At 43.4% G+C, this 17,882-nt stretch overlaps 3 protein-coding genes across 3 annotated transcripts; 2 read left to right on the forward strand and 1 right to left on the reverse strand.

Moving 5' to 3' along the window:
- The first annotated feature begins 4,170 nt into the window (after positions 1–4,170).
- On the forward strand, positions 4,171–4,605 carry LOC120684829 (putative serpin-Z5). Its single transcript, XM_039966694.1, has one exon. The coding sequence runs from the start codon at positions 4,171–4,173 to the stop codon at positions 4,603–4,605; it is 435 nt and encodes a 144-aa protein (XP_039822628.1).
- A 930-nt stretch (positions 4,606–5,535) lies between these two features.
- Positions 5,536–6,312, forward strand: LOC120684830 (putative serpin-Z5). The gene has a single exon (XM_039966695.1). The coding sequence runs from the start codon at positions 5,536–5,538 to the stop codon at positions 6,310–6,312; it is 777 nt and encodes a 258-aa protein (XP_039822629.1).
- A 5,127-nt stretch (positions 6,313–11,439) lies between these two features.
- Positions 11,440–16,194, reverse strand: LOC120685637 (disease resistance protein RPM1-like). Its single transcript, XM_039967686.1, has 2 exons — positions 16,015–16,194; positions 11,440–14,906 (listed from the first exon to the last, which is right to left on the reverse strand). The coding sequence occupies exon 2, from the start codon at positions 14,902–14,904 to the stop codon at positions 11,803–11,805; it is 3,102 nt and encodes a 1,033-aa protein (XP_039823620.1). The 5' UTR covers positions 14,905–14,906; positions 16,015–16,194; the 3' UTR covers positions 11,440–11,802.
- Positions 16,195–17,882: the final 1,688 nt, after the last annotated feature.

A 17,882-nucleotide genomic window follows, 5' to 3' on the forward strand; every position in this document is an offset into this window, starting at 1 on the left:
CAGTTGCCCTCGAGTCTTGCCAATTGGGCACCCTCAAGTCTTGCCAATTGCACTCGAGTATTGTCATTTGCCAGCCCAAATATTGATAATTTTATTTCAAGGAACACCACAAGAATAAAGTTGTTTAAGTAAAAATTATGCAACTAAGATTAAATAGGTACTATTCATGATATGTTTGGTTCCTATATAATATATTACACTATATTTAATATTTGATTGTTCTTTTTCACTAATCTATTAGGTCTCACTTTAGAGTTTTACACAGGCCCCAGTTTATGCTGGTGCGGCCGTGGGATTAAATTGGGTAGAGAAATCTAAAGAGGAGGACAATGTTTTAAGTGTAAGTTAGTAAATTGTCTAGTTTTTCCTATCAACTAAAGCTTTTAGGCTCTATTGGTCACTATATGCAACCAATACATAAATAGAACTGGAAAACACTGTGGATAGAACATGAATAAGGTGCCTGATTTCTCTCAATTATGTTCTGTCCGTTCCATTTTTAAAATTCTTCCTTAATTTTCTGCCAATTTTATGTTCGAACCCAGGGCTATACAATAAAGTTGTCTTTCCCTTATAATCCTTTCGATCTTAACAGAATAGGTGTTGACGTTATTATTCGTTAGTTGCAAGCTAAGGTAGCGCCATCACAGGTAATTTATTTGAATCCCAAAGTCAACTAGCCAGCATGCAAATCATACCACACTGTTTTTTATAAGCTAGATTCATTGCATTGGGATACTGATCATATCGGCAGGGAAGACTTGCAAAAAAATATATTGAATGATCTTGGAAGTTGCATTGGAACACAAAGCATATTGCTGGCTGGAGATCGGATAGATTTTCTTACATCGTGGTACTGTTTTTACATAGTTTACAGGATTTTTATAACGCGCAAATGAACGTTGACTGTGTAATCCAATCACACTCACACTAATTAGGATGCTTCCTCTCCACGTACTCCCTCCATACTCGGAAAAAAAGTCATTTCGACAGTAACACGGTCTTCACAACATAATTTTGACTTCTTATTTTTATAAAAATATTTACTACAATGTGATAAATTTATATTTTTATGAAAGTATTTTTTAAGAAAAATTTATATTTTAGTCTAAATGAACCCTCCAACCCTCTTTTGTCATACTTTTACATTGTATTTGTATATTTTTGTATGTACGTTTTTTTGTTTAACTTCAAATCCCCGCAAACTATACTAAACGAACGAATTTTTGAGAAAATTTGACAACATTAGATTCGTCGCGCCTTGAAGTATTTTTAGGAATTTTTTGAGAATTTTTCATTTTTTAAAATTTAAATTTAAATTTTGAATTTGGGTCGGTTCAGTACCGACCCAAACCGGAACCGGGCCAGACCGTAACCGGTCAAACCGGACCGGTTCCCACCGGTTTGGTGAACCGTGATCAGAACACAACACATACGGCCAGATGTTTATACTTTGATAATACATGGAAAGATGGAGTTTCCTCGCCACGCGGCCCGCCATGGCTATGTGTCGCCCGCGCGACAAAAAAAAATAGTTGTCGCCCATGGGCACATGAGCAGGCCAGGAATCAGCCGGCCCAATAAGCTCGCACTTGCTAAGCCTGCGGTTCATCATGGCTGGGCCAAGCAATACGTGTTTTCACGTAATACTACTAGATCAGGTCAGCGCATGCAGTGCATTGATCACCCCATTTTTCTTTTTCTTTTTCCTTTTTGTTTCTTTTTTTTCTCATTCCTTGTCTTTTATTTTCTATTCCATTATCTTTCCTTTCCTTCTATTTTTGTTTTACGTTTCCTTCTATCTTATTTTCCACATCTTTACAATTTTATTATATTTTTCATTTGGATATTATTTTTAATTTCTTATATTTTTCTTTTCTTTTTTCTTTCCTTTCATTTTTTTCTTAGTGTACTAGTATGTTCGCCACTAATTGCATCCAAAATTATTTTTTTATGTGTAACTCATTTGTTTGTAATGCCAAATTATTTATTCGTTTTCTAGACCAAAGTGTTCCGTGACGTTGATCCATTTGTTCATAATATGCATTTCCATTATTTATCATATATAATCAAATGTTCGTTGTTTAATATTTTGTTCGTAGTATATTATTATTTCTTCATCATGTTTAATTTTTTTATTCGTAGAAAATAATCATTTGATCGTATTGTTAAAATATTTGTTTCCAGTAGCCGAAATTAGTTATTTAGTATTAGAAAAAACATTTTTAAAAAATATTGTGGAAACATAGACAAGTGTAGTCTTGTTTTGAAGATCTTGTCATAAAACGATAATATTGCGATCGGAATTTAATTTTGATGCACAATTTGATATTTATAGAATTTTTAGTTTCAAGTTTGCATGCACATGAGTGACATCATCATTGGTAAATAGTAATAATTTGACTTATCACGGTCCATCTAGTATATTCTTCCGTCAATGGTTTCTATGCCTATCAGCTTAGGTGATATATAGCCACTCCCGCTCGGCCCGGAGGAATGGCACCCGCTTGATTCTTCCCGTGGCCCAATTCTCCACAGTACTAATAGAACACATGCCTCACCGGTTGGAAACCGACTTTTGTGCCAGTTCTCCAACTGGTACTGGGAGATCGAGACTAAAAGTATCATCTTTAACACCAGGTAAACCACGAGGTACTAAAAGGATCTTTAGTACCAGGTGATACCTCCATCTTGTACTAAAGCATTGGGTCACGGAAAACTTAAAATCTAGGAAGAGGCCCACACACGCACGCGAGGTCCCAAGTCACAAGTCATGTGACATTTTCATGCAAAATATGAGTGTGTGGGTGGCCAGGACTCAAACCTAAGAACACTTTTCTCGTGTGTACCGCACTTATCATCTCACCTATACCGTTGTGATTGGGAGAGAGAGACTTTCATTTTGAAGTAAACTATGAAGAACCTTTTAGTATCAGGTGGTAACACTAACCCAGTACTAAAAATCGATTTGTAGGAACATCCTGATTTTTTTCAAGGGCGGGTCAAAATATGACCCGTTGCTACAAATAGATTGGAATTAATGTAGTAACCGATCCGCCCATGAAAATATATTTTTAGGGGCGGATCATCCCTTCACCCACCCCTAAAAATAAATAGTATTTTTAGAAACAGATGATGAGGTTACCCGTCTTTAGAAATATTATTTGTAGGGGCGGGTCACCATATCACCTGCCCCTACAAACTTAGAACTCAGCAAGAGAGCTAAAACAATTCACATCCAGGAGGTGCTGGCGCGGGGCAGGACGCTTGCCCAACGTGGAGTTTCCCATCCCTTTCGAGGAATGCGTCGCCAGGTTCGTGGAGGCGGAGGCGGCGTACATGCTCCGGGAGCACTCCGCTGAGATGCTGCGCGGCGCGTCCGGATGGACGCCATCGACTGGATTTGGAAGGTGCGTTCCTCATCAGTGCTCGTACATTCTCTTTGAAGTCTTGTTTCCATCGACTCAGCGATGAGTCTGACAGCTGATCTCTATGCAGGTTCACCCTAGTATAATTTCATGAAGATAAGGCCTCGATGATGCAGCTGCTGTCCGTGGCGTGCTTTTCCCAGTCTGTCAAGATCTAGGTGGCGGCGGCTGCTGCGAGATTCACTGGCGGAGGTGGCTCACGCTGAGCACCGGCGACAAACGCTTTTTTCTGTTTTTTAGATTACAAGTACAACTTAGACACTTAAAATGCACGCACACTTACACCCCTATGAACAAACGTACGCAAATCCTACCCTTATATGAGTATTTTCGAAGAATGAGCCGGTTCCTCGAGATTGAAGAAGTCACCACAAACGCCTCGCTTACCAGAATATTCGTTTTCATGGGAGTCGGACCCAGAACCTCAGGTGCTACTAAGACTCTTGTAACCACTAGATTACAGACCCTTTTGCAAGCGCTTTTTCTGTCGTCCAGCAAATTACAACTTAACGGGCCCTAAATGGGACTGCTTATTTCGAACATCCAGCAGCGTGGCTGATACGGGCACCGTATATGACGCTCACCCGATAACGATCATGAACAACATTGCACATGATGACAGTACAAATATGCTACGTACGGCGTCTGACGAACACCGGTAGATTATTAGATTAACTCTCCCGCGTGCCGTCCTGCAAAACCTCGCGTCGTCAAGAACAGAGCGGCGCGGCCTACTCCGGTCATGGCGACGGGGAAGGGCTCGAGCGCCTGCCAGTCCGGCCAGACGGCGTTCGCGGCGCGCCTGCTCGGGCGCTTCGCGGCGGTGGCCGCGGCCGACGGCAGCAACCTCATCTTCTCGCCGCTCTCCATCCACATCGCGCTCGCGCTGATGTCCACCGGCGCCTCGGGGGACACCCTCGCCGAGATCCTCGCCGTCGCGGGCGCGCCGTCCCGGGACGAGCTGCAGGCGTTCGTCAGGGACAGCGTGATCGACCGCGTCCTCGCCGACCAGTCTGGCGCCGGCGGGCCCATCGTGGCGTTCGCGTGCGGCGCTTGGATGGACTGGAGGATGCCTCTCAGGCCCGAGTACCGCGACACCATCGTCAGTGCCTTCAAGGGAAGCGCAACAACCGTCGACTTCCTAGACAAGGTCAGTAGCACATTCATATTTACTTGATATATCTAATCTTTGATTGAATGAAATTGGCGTTTGATTTTTTTTGACTTAGAAATAAGCGAAGTAGATGTAAGGTAATTTGATATCAATCTATGTTTAATTCTGCTTTTGGGATGAACAACCCCGCTGGGCTAACAATTTTAGGAAAAATATAGTACACACAGTACTAATAGAAGTTCATTGAAGGTTTAATCTTGTAAGATTCTGATGTAATGCCTAGATGTATTTTGGATATTTTTGTTTTGTTGTGAAATTGTTGCTTTCCCCAACCAGCTCAAGTAAAATTTGTTTAAGATTATGCTTAACAAATTAAAACTATTATGAAACTGCGATATTTGATATAATTGATATAGCATGCTAAAATAGGGAGATGCTATAATGTCGTCTGAATCACAACACCAATTATGTATGAATCAGACAGTCTTTAAAAATCTAAACACACACAAGATCTAGTTCCTTTTTTTCTGTGCATATAAAACCACAATGAACAAAAAAAAAACTAGCTCATCTTCAATCAGATAAGCTCAGTCTTGCTCCTGTGAAATTTAGTCAAATTGACTTGACTTTACATATACTTTTACTGCAAAGGATTAGCCCACATAGTTTTCATGCATGATATGTTAAGTAAATTATGTCTGTAGCTGCATAATTTTCATCTTCAGCTAAGAGGTTAGCCAACTCAGCTTAAACCCACATGAATCTTTACTTGCAGGTCAAATCTGTTGAATTCTGAAATAAGACATCAACCTCTAATAAAAGTAGAACAAATAGTATCTACATCTATCTGTTTTAATTTCCTCCAGTTTGTACTCAAGAAGTTTGAACTATGTTTCTGAATATCAAAATGTCTCTTCTCTTGCGCAGCCAGTGGAATCGAGAGTACAGATTAACGCCTGGGTGGCCGAGGTGACCAGAGGCCTCATCACCGAGATGGTGAACCCAAACGCGCAAAGCAAAGACACTGTGAACGTTGTCATCAATGCCATCTACTTCAAGGGCAACTGGCGGGATCCCTTCAGGAAGGAGAACACCATTGACCACGAGTTCCATCTCCTTGATGGAAGCACCATCGATGTGCCTTTCATGCAGAACTGGTGCGACCAGCAAATCGCCTGCTATGATGGATTCAAGGTGCTCAAACTGCCGTACAAGTCGATGGACGTGGACAGGTCCTCACCGGACTTCGACTGGATGCAGCTGAAGAGTATCCCCAAGTTCTACATGTGCATCTTCCTCCCTGACACCTGCGACGGCCTGCAGAGCCTACTTGAGGAGATCACCTCATCGCCGAAGTTCCTGCTCAACCACCTGCCTCTCATGTTGGTCCCTGTCAATGAGTTCCGGCTGCCACGGTTCAAGCTGAACTTTGGCGGTAGCATCGTTGAAGACCTCAAGAGCTTGGGCCTAATCTTACCATTCGACCCATTAACAGCGAGTGTGTCAGAGATCACGGAGGTTGACACTACTGATGATGGGCAAATATACGTGAGTGAGGTCATCCACAAGGCGGTGGTCGATGTGAATGAGGAGGGCTGTGAGGCAGCTGCCGCCACCGAGTCCGATGACGACATGGGGTTCTCGTTGGACTATGAGCCGCCCAAGCTGGTGGACTTTGTCGCCGACCACCCATTTGCATTCTTCATCATCGAGGAGACATCAGGCAGCGTCGTATTTGCAGGGCATGTCCTCGACCCATCTAGGGAGTAGAGGATGAGCAACTGTTCAGCAGCAGCAGTTAAGATGTCTTACAAATTCAAACAGAACGACAAATACTATTTCAGTGGTGGTCTTTATTTTCTCTGCCCTTCTTATATTAACTAAAGTTGAGGTTTGGCGCTTGATATATTTAATAATTATAAACGTAAATATTCTTCACATCCTAATTCACCAAATGATAAATTTTGCTGATGAGCTCCTCATGGACTTTTTTTTTGTTTTTTTCAAAGAAGTAGGAGCACTACTGATTCATTTAAGGGGGAAAGTTCGGATTACAATTGTTCAATATTACATAACATAAATAACCTCAGGATAACATTTAAGCTCCTCATGGATGACCAACTAGACACGTGAATACTGGAGAAATTGTGTACAAATCACTAAAAAGAAGCAACATAAACAAATTTTAACAGTGCATATGCCCAAAAGAATTGTAGATATTGGTTTTAAGTAAATCACAGTTAATTAAAGAAACAAAACATAAGCATAGTTAATAAAAGAATAAAGATATGCAGTTGCGGCAAAGATTACACAGTAGCGGCCAAGGTAGGCTGCAAAAGGGTGGTGGGCAGTGTTGGCAACAAAGTGAGTGGTTTAGCAAGTCTTAGAATATATTTAATTTGTGATCAAATTCCCAAAAGATGTGAGCAGTTAGATGTCCTTCGGACTCACACCCCTTCCTCTTGTATATATGTGGACAAACTCATGAGATCCATATACATGCATTTTTATTCCGGTACATTTGTATCTCTCTCTGATTTTGCATTAGGGAGAACTAATTTTATTTTTTTTGAAACAGGATTCACCCATTTTTTATAGAAAGCGAATGAGTTTGGTACAGTTATCCACGGTCGGGGAAATCGACTTTACATGGCGCGTAGAGCGAGCAAAAGAACCCAATCAAGCTACTGTTATTACGAAGAAAACAATAGAAAGAAGAAAGGTGAGGGTCCAAGCCGCTCATGACCGCGAGCATGGCTGTTATAACAGTTTTACACTCTGCAGAGGTTGTACACTTTCATCACAAACCGTGTTCCCCTGAGTCGCCCGGGTTTGCAAGGCCCTTAAACACTTCCTTTGGTGAGTGGCAAGGGGTTCACTACAAAGCCTTTACAAAGACAAGTGGAAAACTAGACAGTCCGCTAGAGTTTCAATAGCAGTGTGGTCCATAAACCTCCCTAATGGTCAGTACCTTAACAAAGGTTACTACCCCAAGAGGACCGGGTTATCACCCCTACACCGACCCCCTCCTTGCCCTTCCGGTAAGACTGCCAGCTAACCACAAGTCTAATTAATCAGCTAAGATTAGAGCCATGTGACAATGTGGTTGTACGGTTTCTCGGGCGGTTCTCCATGTTCCAATTAAACAAAGTTATCTTGTACCATTAACCATGATATAAACAAAGCCATAATTATCATTTTCTGAGATTGTAACAACCAACCCAAGGTAAAGCAACTAAGCAAAGCTACCCAACAAGATATTAAACCTGGTGTTCCAAGGCTGAGGTAAAAGACTAGGTAAAGTCCTTAATAGGTGTTCCCATCAAATTTATGCATAAAACAATAAAGTAAAGTGAATTAACATGCTATTAATGGAACAAATCAGAATATACAGAGGGAGAAGGCCACTTCCCTTCCTCGGCTAACTGCTGAAAATCTTCTTCAAAAGCTTGCTCTTGATCACCCTCGAACAGCACGTCGTCTACACGATCACTCAAGCAAAACAAATAATAAAAATAAGAAACAATACATAAAACAGTAAAAATAGTACTGGAAAAGGTGAAAAAGATGTAGAGCGCGAAGCAAGGATCGCGTGAGCGCAAGAATCGCTGAAAACGGAGTTAAAACGTGAAAGTTATGGCTAAAACAGTGCACCAGGGACTTGTTTGCGAGAGATTTGAACTTCCAGGGGCTAGCTAGAAACAAACCAGGGGCTAAAACCTAATTAAACCCTATACACAGGGGCTAGCATGCAAAAACAGGGTCTAGAGATGGCGGGTTCTAATACTAGAAAGGTCAAGGGTCTAAACAGAAAAGAAAAGGGCTTAAATCTAATTATTTTTGAACTACTCAGGACTACGAGTTGATTTAAAAAAAAGATGGAGGCCTTTGCAAAATAGCGGCGGCGGCTCAGATCCGGCTCGGATCTAGCGGATCAAGTCCGTTGGATCTTGATCCAACGGCTGCAGCGGGTAGGGGCGGCTCGACGGGCGGCTGCTGGCTCAGCCACGGCTCGGTTTGCGACTCTTGACACAGGCGGCGGCGGCTGGCGGGAGCGGTGGCTCGGGGGCGGCGCAGGCGCCGGCGGCGAGCAGGGGCGGCGGCGAACCGCCGGAGTTGCCGTGGATGGCGCTCTAGAGGCCGGTTCGGGTGGGAGAAGCGCCGGGGAGGTCGTGCGCGGGACGAGGAGGCCGATGTCGACCTCGGCGAGTGTGCACAGGGCCGGGAAGGTGGTGCACCACGGCGCACGGCGGAGAGGGAACTCCGGCGAGCAATTGCAGCCGGGGTAGAGTGAGGGGGAGAGGGAAAAAGGGGCGGCAAGGGTGCTCACCACCTCACCTAGACTCGGCGATGCAAGGGCGGCGATGGGATGCGGCGAAGCGAGAGATCGACGGTGGCGGCGGCACTGGCTGCAGAGTGAGCGAGGGCGAGTGCGTGGAGTGGAAAGGGGAGAACAATGAGCTCATGCGCGGGTTTTATAGAGGGGAGGGGTTGGTGTGCCGCGAGCGAGGGAGGGACAGCGAGCTCGGCGGCCGACAATCACGGCAGTGCTTGCCGTGTCGTCTCCGCGCGAGAGAGGGGGAGGCGCGTCGCGGGCCGTTATGTCCATCAATGCGGCGAGGGAAGGAAAGAGGGGCGGGGCGTGGGGGCGTCCACAATGGGAGGAACGTGCGGTGCTCGTTTGGAAGGCGCTGTCGGGAGGAAGAAGATGGCGCCGACAAGTGGGCCCCTGCTGGAAGTGAGAGAGAGAGAGAGAAAGAGGGATGGCGGGTTGGGTTGGGCCGGTGCAGGTTGTTTGGCCCACGGGAAAAGAAAGAGAGGGGGAGAGAGTTGGGGTAGGCTGGAGAGAGAAAGGGTGAGAGGAATTTTTTTAAAAAACTTAAACACCATTTGATCAAATTCAGTTTGAATTCAAACAAGGTTTAAATTTTGGGTGTTATAAAATCTCCAAGCCTTCCAAGTGCTTAGTGATCAAATCTTTAGTCCTTAACACACATTTGAGAATGTTAGTGCTAGGTTAGCTCTTGAGTGAGTGAGAGAGTAAGGTGTTGAGCTTTGTGTGCTGGTTCTAGAGTGAACCACTCTTGTATCTTGGTGCGCCGGCCATCCTTGGAGTCTTGGTGGCTCGTCGGCACGTCTTCAACCCTCCGACTTGGTGTGGAGCGGCGTTGACGACATTGTGCAGGGGACGTGGAGACCTCATGCTGCGTGGAGAAGCTCCTTAGAGGAAAATGGGGCCAAGGTGACTAGGAACTTGGGTAAGCCTTAGTGGTATTGCCTCGGTGGCAAGTCAAGGAGTCCCCGAAAGAGACTTGATGGCCGAGAAGCAATACTCTTAATTGAGTGCTTCAATAATGTGGAGTAGGAGTGGCTTTGCCTAACCGAATAACGGGATAAATCTCGTGTCAAGAGTTTGCTTCCTCTCATCCCCTATTTGAACTTCCTCATTTCATATTTGCAGCTTATGTGCTAATACTTTTTTAGAGTAAATCAAGCTAGGATTGGCTATATGTTGCAAAACTTTTTTGGGATGAGGGTTTCGCACTAGAAGAGCTATAGTTGCACATCTAGATAGCATGTATTAGTTTAATTTTATGTGCAAACTAGTTGGAGCCATATGTTAAGGTTTTAAGTCATAATTCACCCCATCTCCCCTTAGGCTATGAGCACCCGATCACTTTGATAGTGATGCAAGGGAGACAGCCATTTTAGTTTCGGAAAATAGTTTATCTACCAAGCTAGCCAGAACTTTTTTTCAAAAAGGGAAATTTTATTATTTCAAGAACGTAAGGTGATCCAAGCCAGAACTTTGAGGTAATCACTCAGTAGTTTACAAGACATGATCATTGACACATAGTCGGGTAGTCTCATAAAGGATATTGTTACCTTTCTGAATGTAATCCATGCATGTCAATTGCAGTCTCTGAAGCTCCTACACAAATTAATGAGACAAGATAAATAAGGAGTGATTCTATTTGTATGTGATTGTGGTTAAAACATTCCACAGATACCTGGGTCTCATTATGAAGGTGAAGCATTAAACATGTGATTGCTTTGTTACCATTTCATGTATAAAGGAAGCCTTGGAAAGATTATATCTGGTAGGGCGATAGATGGTGCACAATCAAAAGTAGTTACTATTTGAATATTTTTCTGCAGAAGTGATTGTTTTCAATTTAGAAAAGAGAAGTGTGGTTTACATGTTTGGAACTGACTTCTAGGGGAATCTGGTGAGCATGACCTTGAATGGCCTGTCATTCATTTGAATTGGAACCCCACAACATACTCTTGGATGATCATTTCTTCAAAAGAAAAACAGAATTTGGTCTTTCAAGGCTCTTTGGTGGAGAACAAAACGTAGTTTCCACCACCAATGTAGTTGAGAAAATATAAGCTCAATGCTTTTACAGAATTATTTGCTATAGTTTTTGTTCTCTTTTGCATCTGATTAGTTTTCATTTTTGCATCCTCGATAAAAATCTTTTGCACTTTTGCACACGTTCTCAGAGACAAGAAATTTCTCTAATACGTTTCTCTGTAGAGGATACATGGAACGTGAGTACTACCTTACACGTGAAATATGGGTCAAGATGGACCCATCCAGTTTGGGTGTTCAAATTTTAGAGATTGTGACAGTTTTTTTTTTTTTTGGAGAACTACCCAACTTACATTAGTTGTCAGGGAACAACTTGGTTGAGAATTCAAGACAATTTCTAATGAGATGAAGCAATGCCCTTTCTAGATATCCTTTCTGAAGAAATTCATGAACATACGTCGAGACGTTCATGCCTTCAATATGGTGTCAACCATGTCTTACACAGAGTATATAATAATAATAAACATAGCATACAGAGTTACCTAAGCCCCCAATGCTAGTTCAATTCAAGACAACTTGGGTATGGACGAAGCAACATATTTGTTATGCAAGAAAATCTTAGCTGACACAGTAGTAATAACATACAAATCCAGTGAAAACAAGGTAATGTTCTTAAATGAACTGATGCCTATGATAACTAGAACAAGGAACACCCATACTAGTAAATCCAGATTGCATCCTAAAAGCACCGATAGAAAACCATGTTTCAGGAATTACTACTTCAGAAATGACATCTGACAAATGATCCAGATTGAAAAATGCAGCTGTTCCTAATGTCTAATTGAAAACTTGATGGATTTTGGAATGTACACAGTTGCATCCATGCCTGCTTTTACCACTGAAACAGAAGGAACATTTGACAAACACAAAGAAAGCTTCTGCTACTAGACCCGTATCTCTGGAACATGCTGTAGGTACTTCTGCATTCCATCGATGTCCCATTGAGCTTTGAAGTTCCTGTGGAGACCAAGCAGCCAGAGCTTTTTCAAGGAGCCAAGGTATCTGATGCCCTGAGGAACTTTCTGCAATTGTGGTAATGATGTGATATATAGACATTCTATGCCAGGAAGTGCACCATCTGTAATTGTCAGAAGGCAGACATCATTCATGTCCTTCAAAACTAGCGTGTTCAGGTGTGGGAAGGATCCTACTGAAAGTACCAATGTTGTATGTGGACTATGTATATTGTTAAGTCTCAGGTACGTGAGGTTCGGCACACAAGATGCTAGAACCACCAGTGGATCTTCTACAAAATGGCACCTGCTTAGGGCCAGATACTTGAGATATTTGCCATGGTTCTGAAGTATCGGGCAATGTTTTGTCCCTAGGGCCCAACATCCTCTGACAATTAGCTTGTGGAGCTTCGTGCAGATCGGATTGAAATCTTTCAAGGTAAGTATCTCATTCTCATCACCCGCAGATAGAAGTAAACTGGAAAGAAGTGGCATAGTCGACAAGGTAGCAAAAAGCTCACCACAATGGGAAGCAGTGATGTTATCTATCCATAGGCTTCTTAGTTGCAAAAGCTTATCAAGTTGCTCTGTCAGGTCCTTGCTTGCTTGCACGGTCTCAAGAGTCTGCAAATCTTCAAGGTTGGAAAGCCCTTTAGGAGCTTCCACTCCGACAAAGTACCGGAATTCTGACTGGTTCTTATCAGCAAGTTTGTCAGCAGTAAGGTGCCTTAGTTTGGTGAGATTCACTATCCCAGGTGGCAGAGCTTTTATACTTGTTGATTTGACATCAAGAGTTTGAAGATTGGAGAGATTCTTAATGGAGTTCGGCAGTGATGTTATTCTTGTATTTCTTAGGCCAATGTATTTCAGGTTAAACAGGTTCCCTATAGATGCAGGCAGTTCCTGGAAATCAGAGTTCTGCAGTTCAAGGACAGTAAGGTACTTGGATTCAGATAGTATTGATGGTACATAGTCTACAATGGTATCACTTGCCATCAGGGTTCGGAGGTGTGGAAATTTCATATTAGATTTATTCTTTTTCATCTTCTTCCATCCATATGAAGATATGCGACGAACACCTGTGTCCATCTGCACCATTGCACCAAAATCATTTACTGTGCCAAACATTTCCACTTTAGAGATTGAAAGGGCTAATTCCCTTAAAATGTCATGCATTTTGCATGTATTCACCCTTCCAAGCTCATCATTTTCCACTAGTTGCAGCATATTCCGATGGATCAGCTCTGTAAGATAGCCCTCTGCTACCTCCTCAGGAGTGCTGTCCCCTTTCCTTTCGACAAATCCTTCAGCAACCCAAAGTCGCACAAGGTCCTCCTTTGAAAAATGGTAATCTTCAGGAAACAAGCTGCAGTACAAGAAGCAGTTTCGGAGGTCACTAGGCAAGTCATAATAGCTAAGATTCAGAATTCCTCGAACCTGATCATCCTTTTCCAGTTCACAAGGAAGCTCATTGTACATCTGTCTCCAAACTGGCTCTATTTGCTTCCTTGAAGACAACAAACTGCCTACTGATACAATAGCCAGTGGCAAACCCCTACATTTCTTTACAATATCAGTAGTAATCTCCTGAAGCTCTGATGGACACTTCACCAGAGGTAAATCCTCACATCGTTTTACAATAACAGTAGCTAGATCCTGAAGCTCCGATGTGCACACTGACAGTGACAAGCTCTTAATTTTCTTTACAGTATCAGTAGCAAGCTCCTGAAGTTCAGATGGACACATTACCAGTGTGGAGTCCTCACATTTCGTCACAATATGAATAGCCAACTCTTGAAGCTCACGTGGACACTTTTCCAATGGAAGACCCTCAGAACTCTTTATAATGTCATTAGCATGCTCAAGAAGCTCTGATGTCCAATCAAAGTGATTTTTGTTAGGAAAAGCCTTCATACAGAAGAGCTGGAGTGCATCCTTGATGTCTAATGGGTTTAGCTTGAGCAGATAACCTGGTGTGGCAAGAGCAGCTACATCATGTTTCCTTGTTGTGATGACAATACGGTTTTCCTTCCCAGAATCCTCGAACACATCGCTTATTCCATCGTAAACTCGACGATCCCAAACATCATCCAATACAACAATATATTTCTTATGTTTCAGTACGGTCTTTAAATTTCTCTTCAATTCTAAGATGTCCATCTTGTTGATGTCATCTGGTTTCAGCCTCTTCTTGTCTCCTATCTCAATATCAACTGGTACAGTCACTTCCTTCTGATTGACATTGTTAGCATCAGCTGTTGCTGTATGCTTAGAGGCACTGACATTGTTTAGCAGCTCCTTCAGCAGAGCATCCACACCTCTATATGTCTGTGAGATAGTGAGCCAAGCATGGATGTCGAAGTGATCTTTCAGTTGTTCATACACACTAGTGAGCAGTGTGGTCTTTCCCATCCCACCCATACCTAACAAAGATACCACCTTGAGAGCTGGTATATTTGCCACGTGGACAGGTGCATTGGGAGTCAACAATTTCTGTAACAGCTCTCTGTCCTCCTTGAACCCCACCAGGTTTTCATTCTTTATAAGTTGGGGCGAACTGTATCGAGGGAATTGCTGCTCAGCACTGGTGACTTGAGAGGGAAGAAGCTCGTGGAATGAATTCACCCACATATTCTTTAACTTCGAGACATGCTCAATTTCCTTTTCAATCTGAGCTAGATCATCAGCAATTCCACTAAACACTAAACCATAGCTTAATCCGTTAGCCAACTTTTTCTGTTTCGGCCCTTGCTTGTATTGAAGAGAATGATAGGAAAAGTTGTCCATTATGTCCTCAACACGGTAGGCCAGCATTCTCACTTCTGTGATCCAAGCCTTGAGGAGCTCATCACTGAGATATGATGTACCTGTCTTCCGTATAAAGATGTTCATCATCAGAAGTTCCCTCCGAATACGCTGCACGGTGTTTGGTAGCTCAATCAAATTAGAAAACTGGGTTGCAATGAATGTGGCAGCTTCTCCTGCTAAATAGAACCCAATCTTTGACAGTGCAAGAAGTGCTGCTTCTGCCATCTCTGTCAGAAGGGAAAATACAAAAGATGTTACATATTGCAGAATAATTTATTTTGTTGAATCAACTGAATTGAAATGAGCATGGGATTGCTTCAAGTGCAACATTGGCAATTAGTTTTCCTTTGTTGGAAAAAGACAAGCCATTTTTAGAAACAGTAACCTTTCATAGTCTGGTTTAGAGAATTTATCATAAGTATCGATCTTTTTCATTATGCTCGCTCCCAGTTTGTTTACATTGTAAATTTGTAATGTTTAAATTTCACACTGTGCTGTGGAATAAAGAAGTTTCAACATTGACAGTCAAAAGTTAGCTAGAGCCTCACGACATAATAGAATAACTATAAGTTCCATTATGATACTGTGGCCCTCGTATAGCAGATTTCACTACTGTAGTAGATAATCCATAGTCATGACTAGATTAGCAAACATTAGAGTATAAGTGAACTGCTATCCGAAACTTTTGGGGCAAAAAGGATACTCCTTTCTTCGTCAGAATTTGAAAATCACATTCTCTTACTACGGTTTCTTCCCAAAGCAGAGGAAACAGAGGTCAGAGACTATGCAAGGAAATAGTCTCGATCATTCCACAACCAACACCAGCAGGGAACATTGCGACTAACTTGGAGCTTCGCGATTCTCATAACTTCACGGGTCCCCTTCCTTCCTATGATTGTGGAACTCCGTCATGGATCTAGGCCGTGAGAGGATAAATAGGTCAGGGGCGATAGGCGGCGCGGCAATTGGTCGAGCAGCTCGCGTGCCGTCCGGCGTCACACACCGCGGGAGGGTCGGAAACACAGGGATACGAGATTAAGCGACCAAAGGAGGCGGCCAGGTTCCTGAGACAGGCCGCGCCGGCGCGCGCTGGCAGGGATCGTAGGGCGGCATGCCGGCGGGATCTTGCGCGGCGACATCATGGGAGAAAGGGGAAAGTGCGGCTCTCTCTCTCTCTCTCTCTCCCTCTCTATTTTAACTTCATTAAACCACGATTTATCAGAGTAAAAAGCATCATCACTAAACAGAAAAAATTGCAATATTAGGATAAGCGCAAGGTGGTCAGCACCAGCAACACAGCAGACTTGAACAAGAAACCATGCGCGGAGAACCTACCTGACGGTGTCGCGGAGAACCGAGAGCTCCTGCAATGGTAGTGGTGGTGGCGTCCCTTCTGGTCCCGGGTCAGTCACTTCGGCCTGGTGCTACGAAGCTCGGCGCTGCGAACTGCAGGACAGCTTGGAAGAGGAAAGCTGCCGAGAGGGGCGAGAGATACAAGGATCAAAACATTTTCCTTGCAGGAAAAAAAAAATCCAAGAGTGACATTGGGTTGACTTGACTTGGTCCCGCGTCAAGGTCAAGCTCAAAGGCCCTATGTCGGCCCAATCGCTTTCGTCTTAGCACTCATGCCACTCCTAACAGAAGCTTTACTTTTTTTTCTGAAACAGAAAGTTTTTATTTTCGTTAAATTTTTTACGATGTGGTTAAAAAAGTAATGAAAATAAAGGTGAAAGGAATTTCTTAGTCTTATCTCTAACGAACGAAATCAGCTCCATCGGGTCAAGCGTGAGATTGGGCCACGTCATCGCTATTTATCCACTGTCGGATCTTCCATCAACAGTCAAAATCAAGCACAGAGTAGGCAGGGTCAACTGGTCAAGTCAGGTTCTCGACCCTTCGCGATTCCCATCAACAGCACACATTGACCCTTGACCTTCCTTTCATCATCGTTGCCACCAAAAAAAAATTCCCAACCAGCCAACGCTCATGTGCCCTCCTCCGCGAACATCACCCACGTAGATTCCTACGAGCGCAGTGCCGCAGTCCGCACCCGGCTGTATCTGGAGGCGAGATCAGATCGACTCCATCCATTGACTCCTTTGATAAGCAGGTAACTATGCATCAGAAATCCTTCATACCCTTGAAATATACCTCCTTCTCCCGTGATCGCATTTGCCAGCTCCGGCCGCCGGGGCTCTAGTGGTGGACACCCCTGCATTCACCCGTGTCGTCCGGTGCTCACCTCTCCCCTCCCTCGCTTACCTGCCCTCCTGCACCATATGCCTGACCACGAACTCGACCAAACCAGCCGCCGCCACTGCAACAGCGAATCAAGCAACCCCCTTCTCACCGGGCTCTGGCCCCATGGTTAGTCCTTCCTCAGCGCCCTCTTCTTTGGGTGACAGATGCAACTACCTCTACAAGAAGAACGTCCCGTCTCTGTTCACATTTCCTGTCACGGTGAAACAGAAGATGTACACCATGTGCTCGACAAAATGCCTATAAAAAAGCACACATAACAAAAGCATGTGAAAGGCCACTGTGTAGCAACAAGCAAATGGGCAAAGCTAGCGTAAGCCTTGTGAGTTTTGGGCACCCTGCAAATTAAAGACGACATCTGACTATCACCCTACAGATGATACTGTATAATTACAGACTCCATAATGAAGTAGATGACTTGCATCATGTAAATTAAGTGAGCATTGAATTTTTTGTTAAAGCTCTATTGAAAATTTTGTGGCCCTTGCTTTTCTCGAATCAAGATGATCAATAAAGTGCATATGATTGTTACATGGAATCTCCTGCTTTGTCTTTCTATGGGCTACTTCCACCACTGAGTCAGGTTCTTCATCAAAAGGGATTATAATAGAGGCCAGTTGCACCATGGAGTTGGCTCAATCCACCCATGAGTCTTAGTGTTGCATGACAAGTTGAGATAAGCCACTATTTCTCTTCTTGTTACAATTGTACTGATACTGAAATTTGCTTTCTGCAATGGTATTCCTGTTTTTCTGCTACTTTAGGTTTGCGTTACTTCTGAGTCATTGCTTCATCTGAGTATTGCGTACCAGATTCCCTGCAAGAGGGGTTGATTGACGTTTAGCGAAGTTCAAAACTGTTATAGAATTAATGTATTAGTGGGAACCAAATATGTATATTTTTTTGTTCACAAGCTGATAGTAGACTGTTGCAAATAACTTGAA

Source organism: Panicum virgatum, chromosome 8N, assembly GCF_016808335.1.
Source record: "Panicum virgatum strain AP13 chromosome 8N, P.virgatum_v5, whole genome shotgun sequence".
Taxonomy (NCBI): domain Eukaryota; kingdom Viridiplantae; phylum Streptophyta; class Magnoliopsida; order Poales; family Poaceae; genus Panicum; species Panicum virgatum.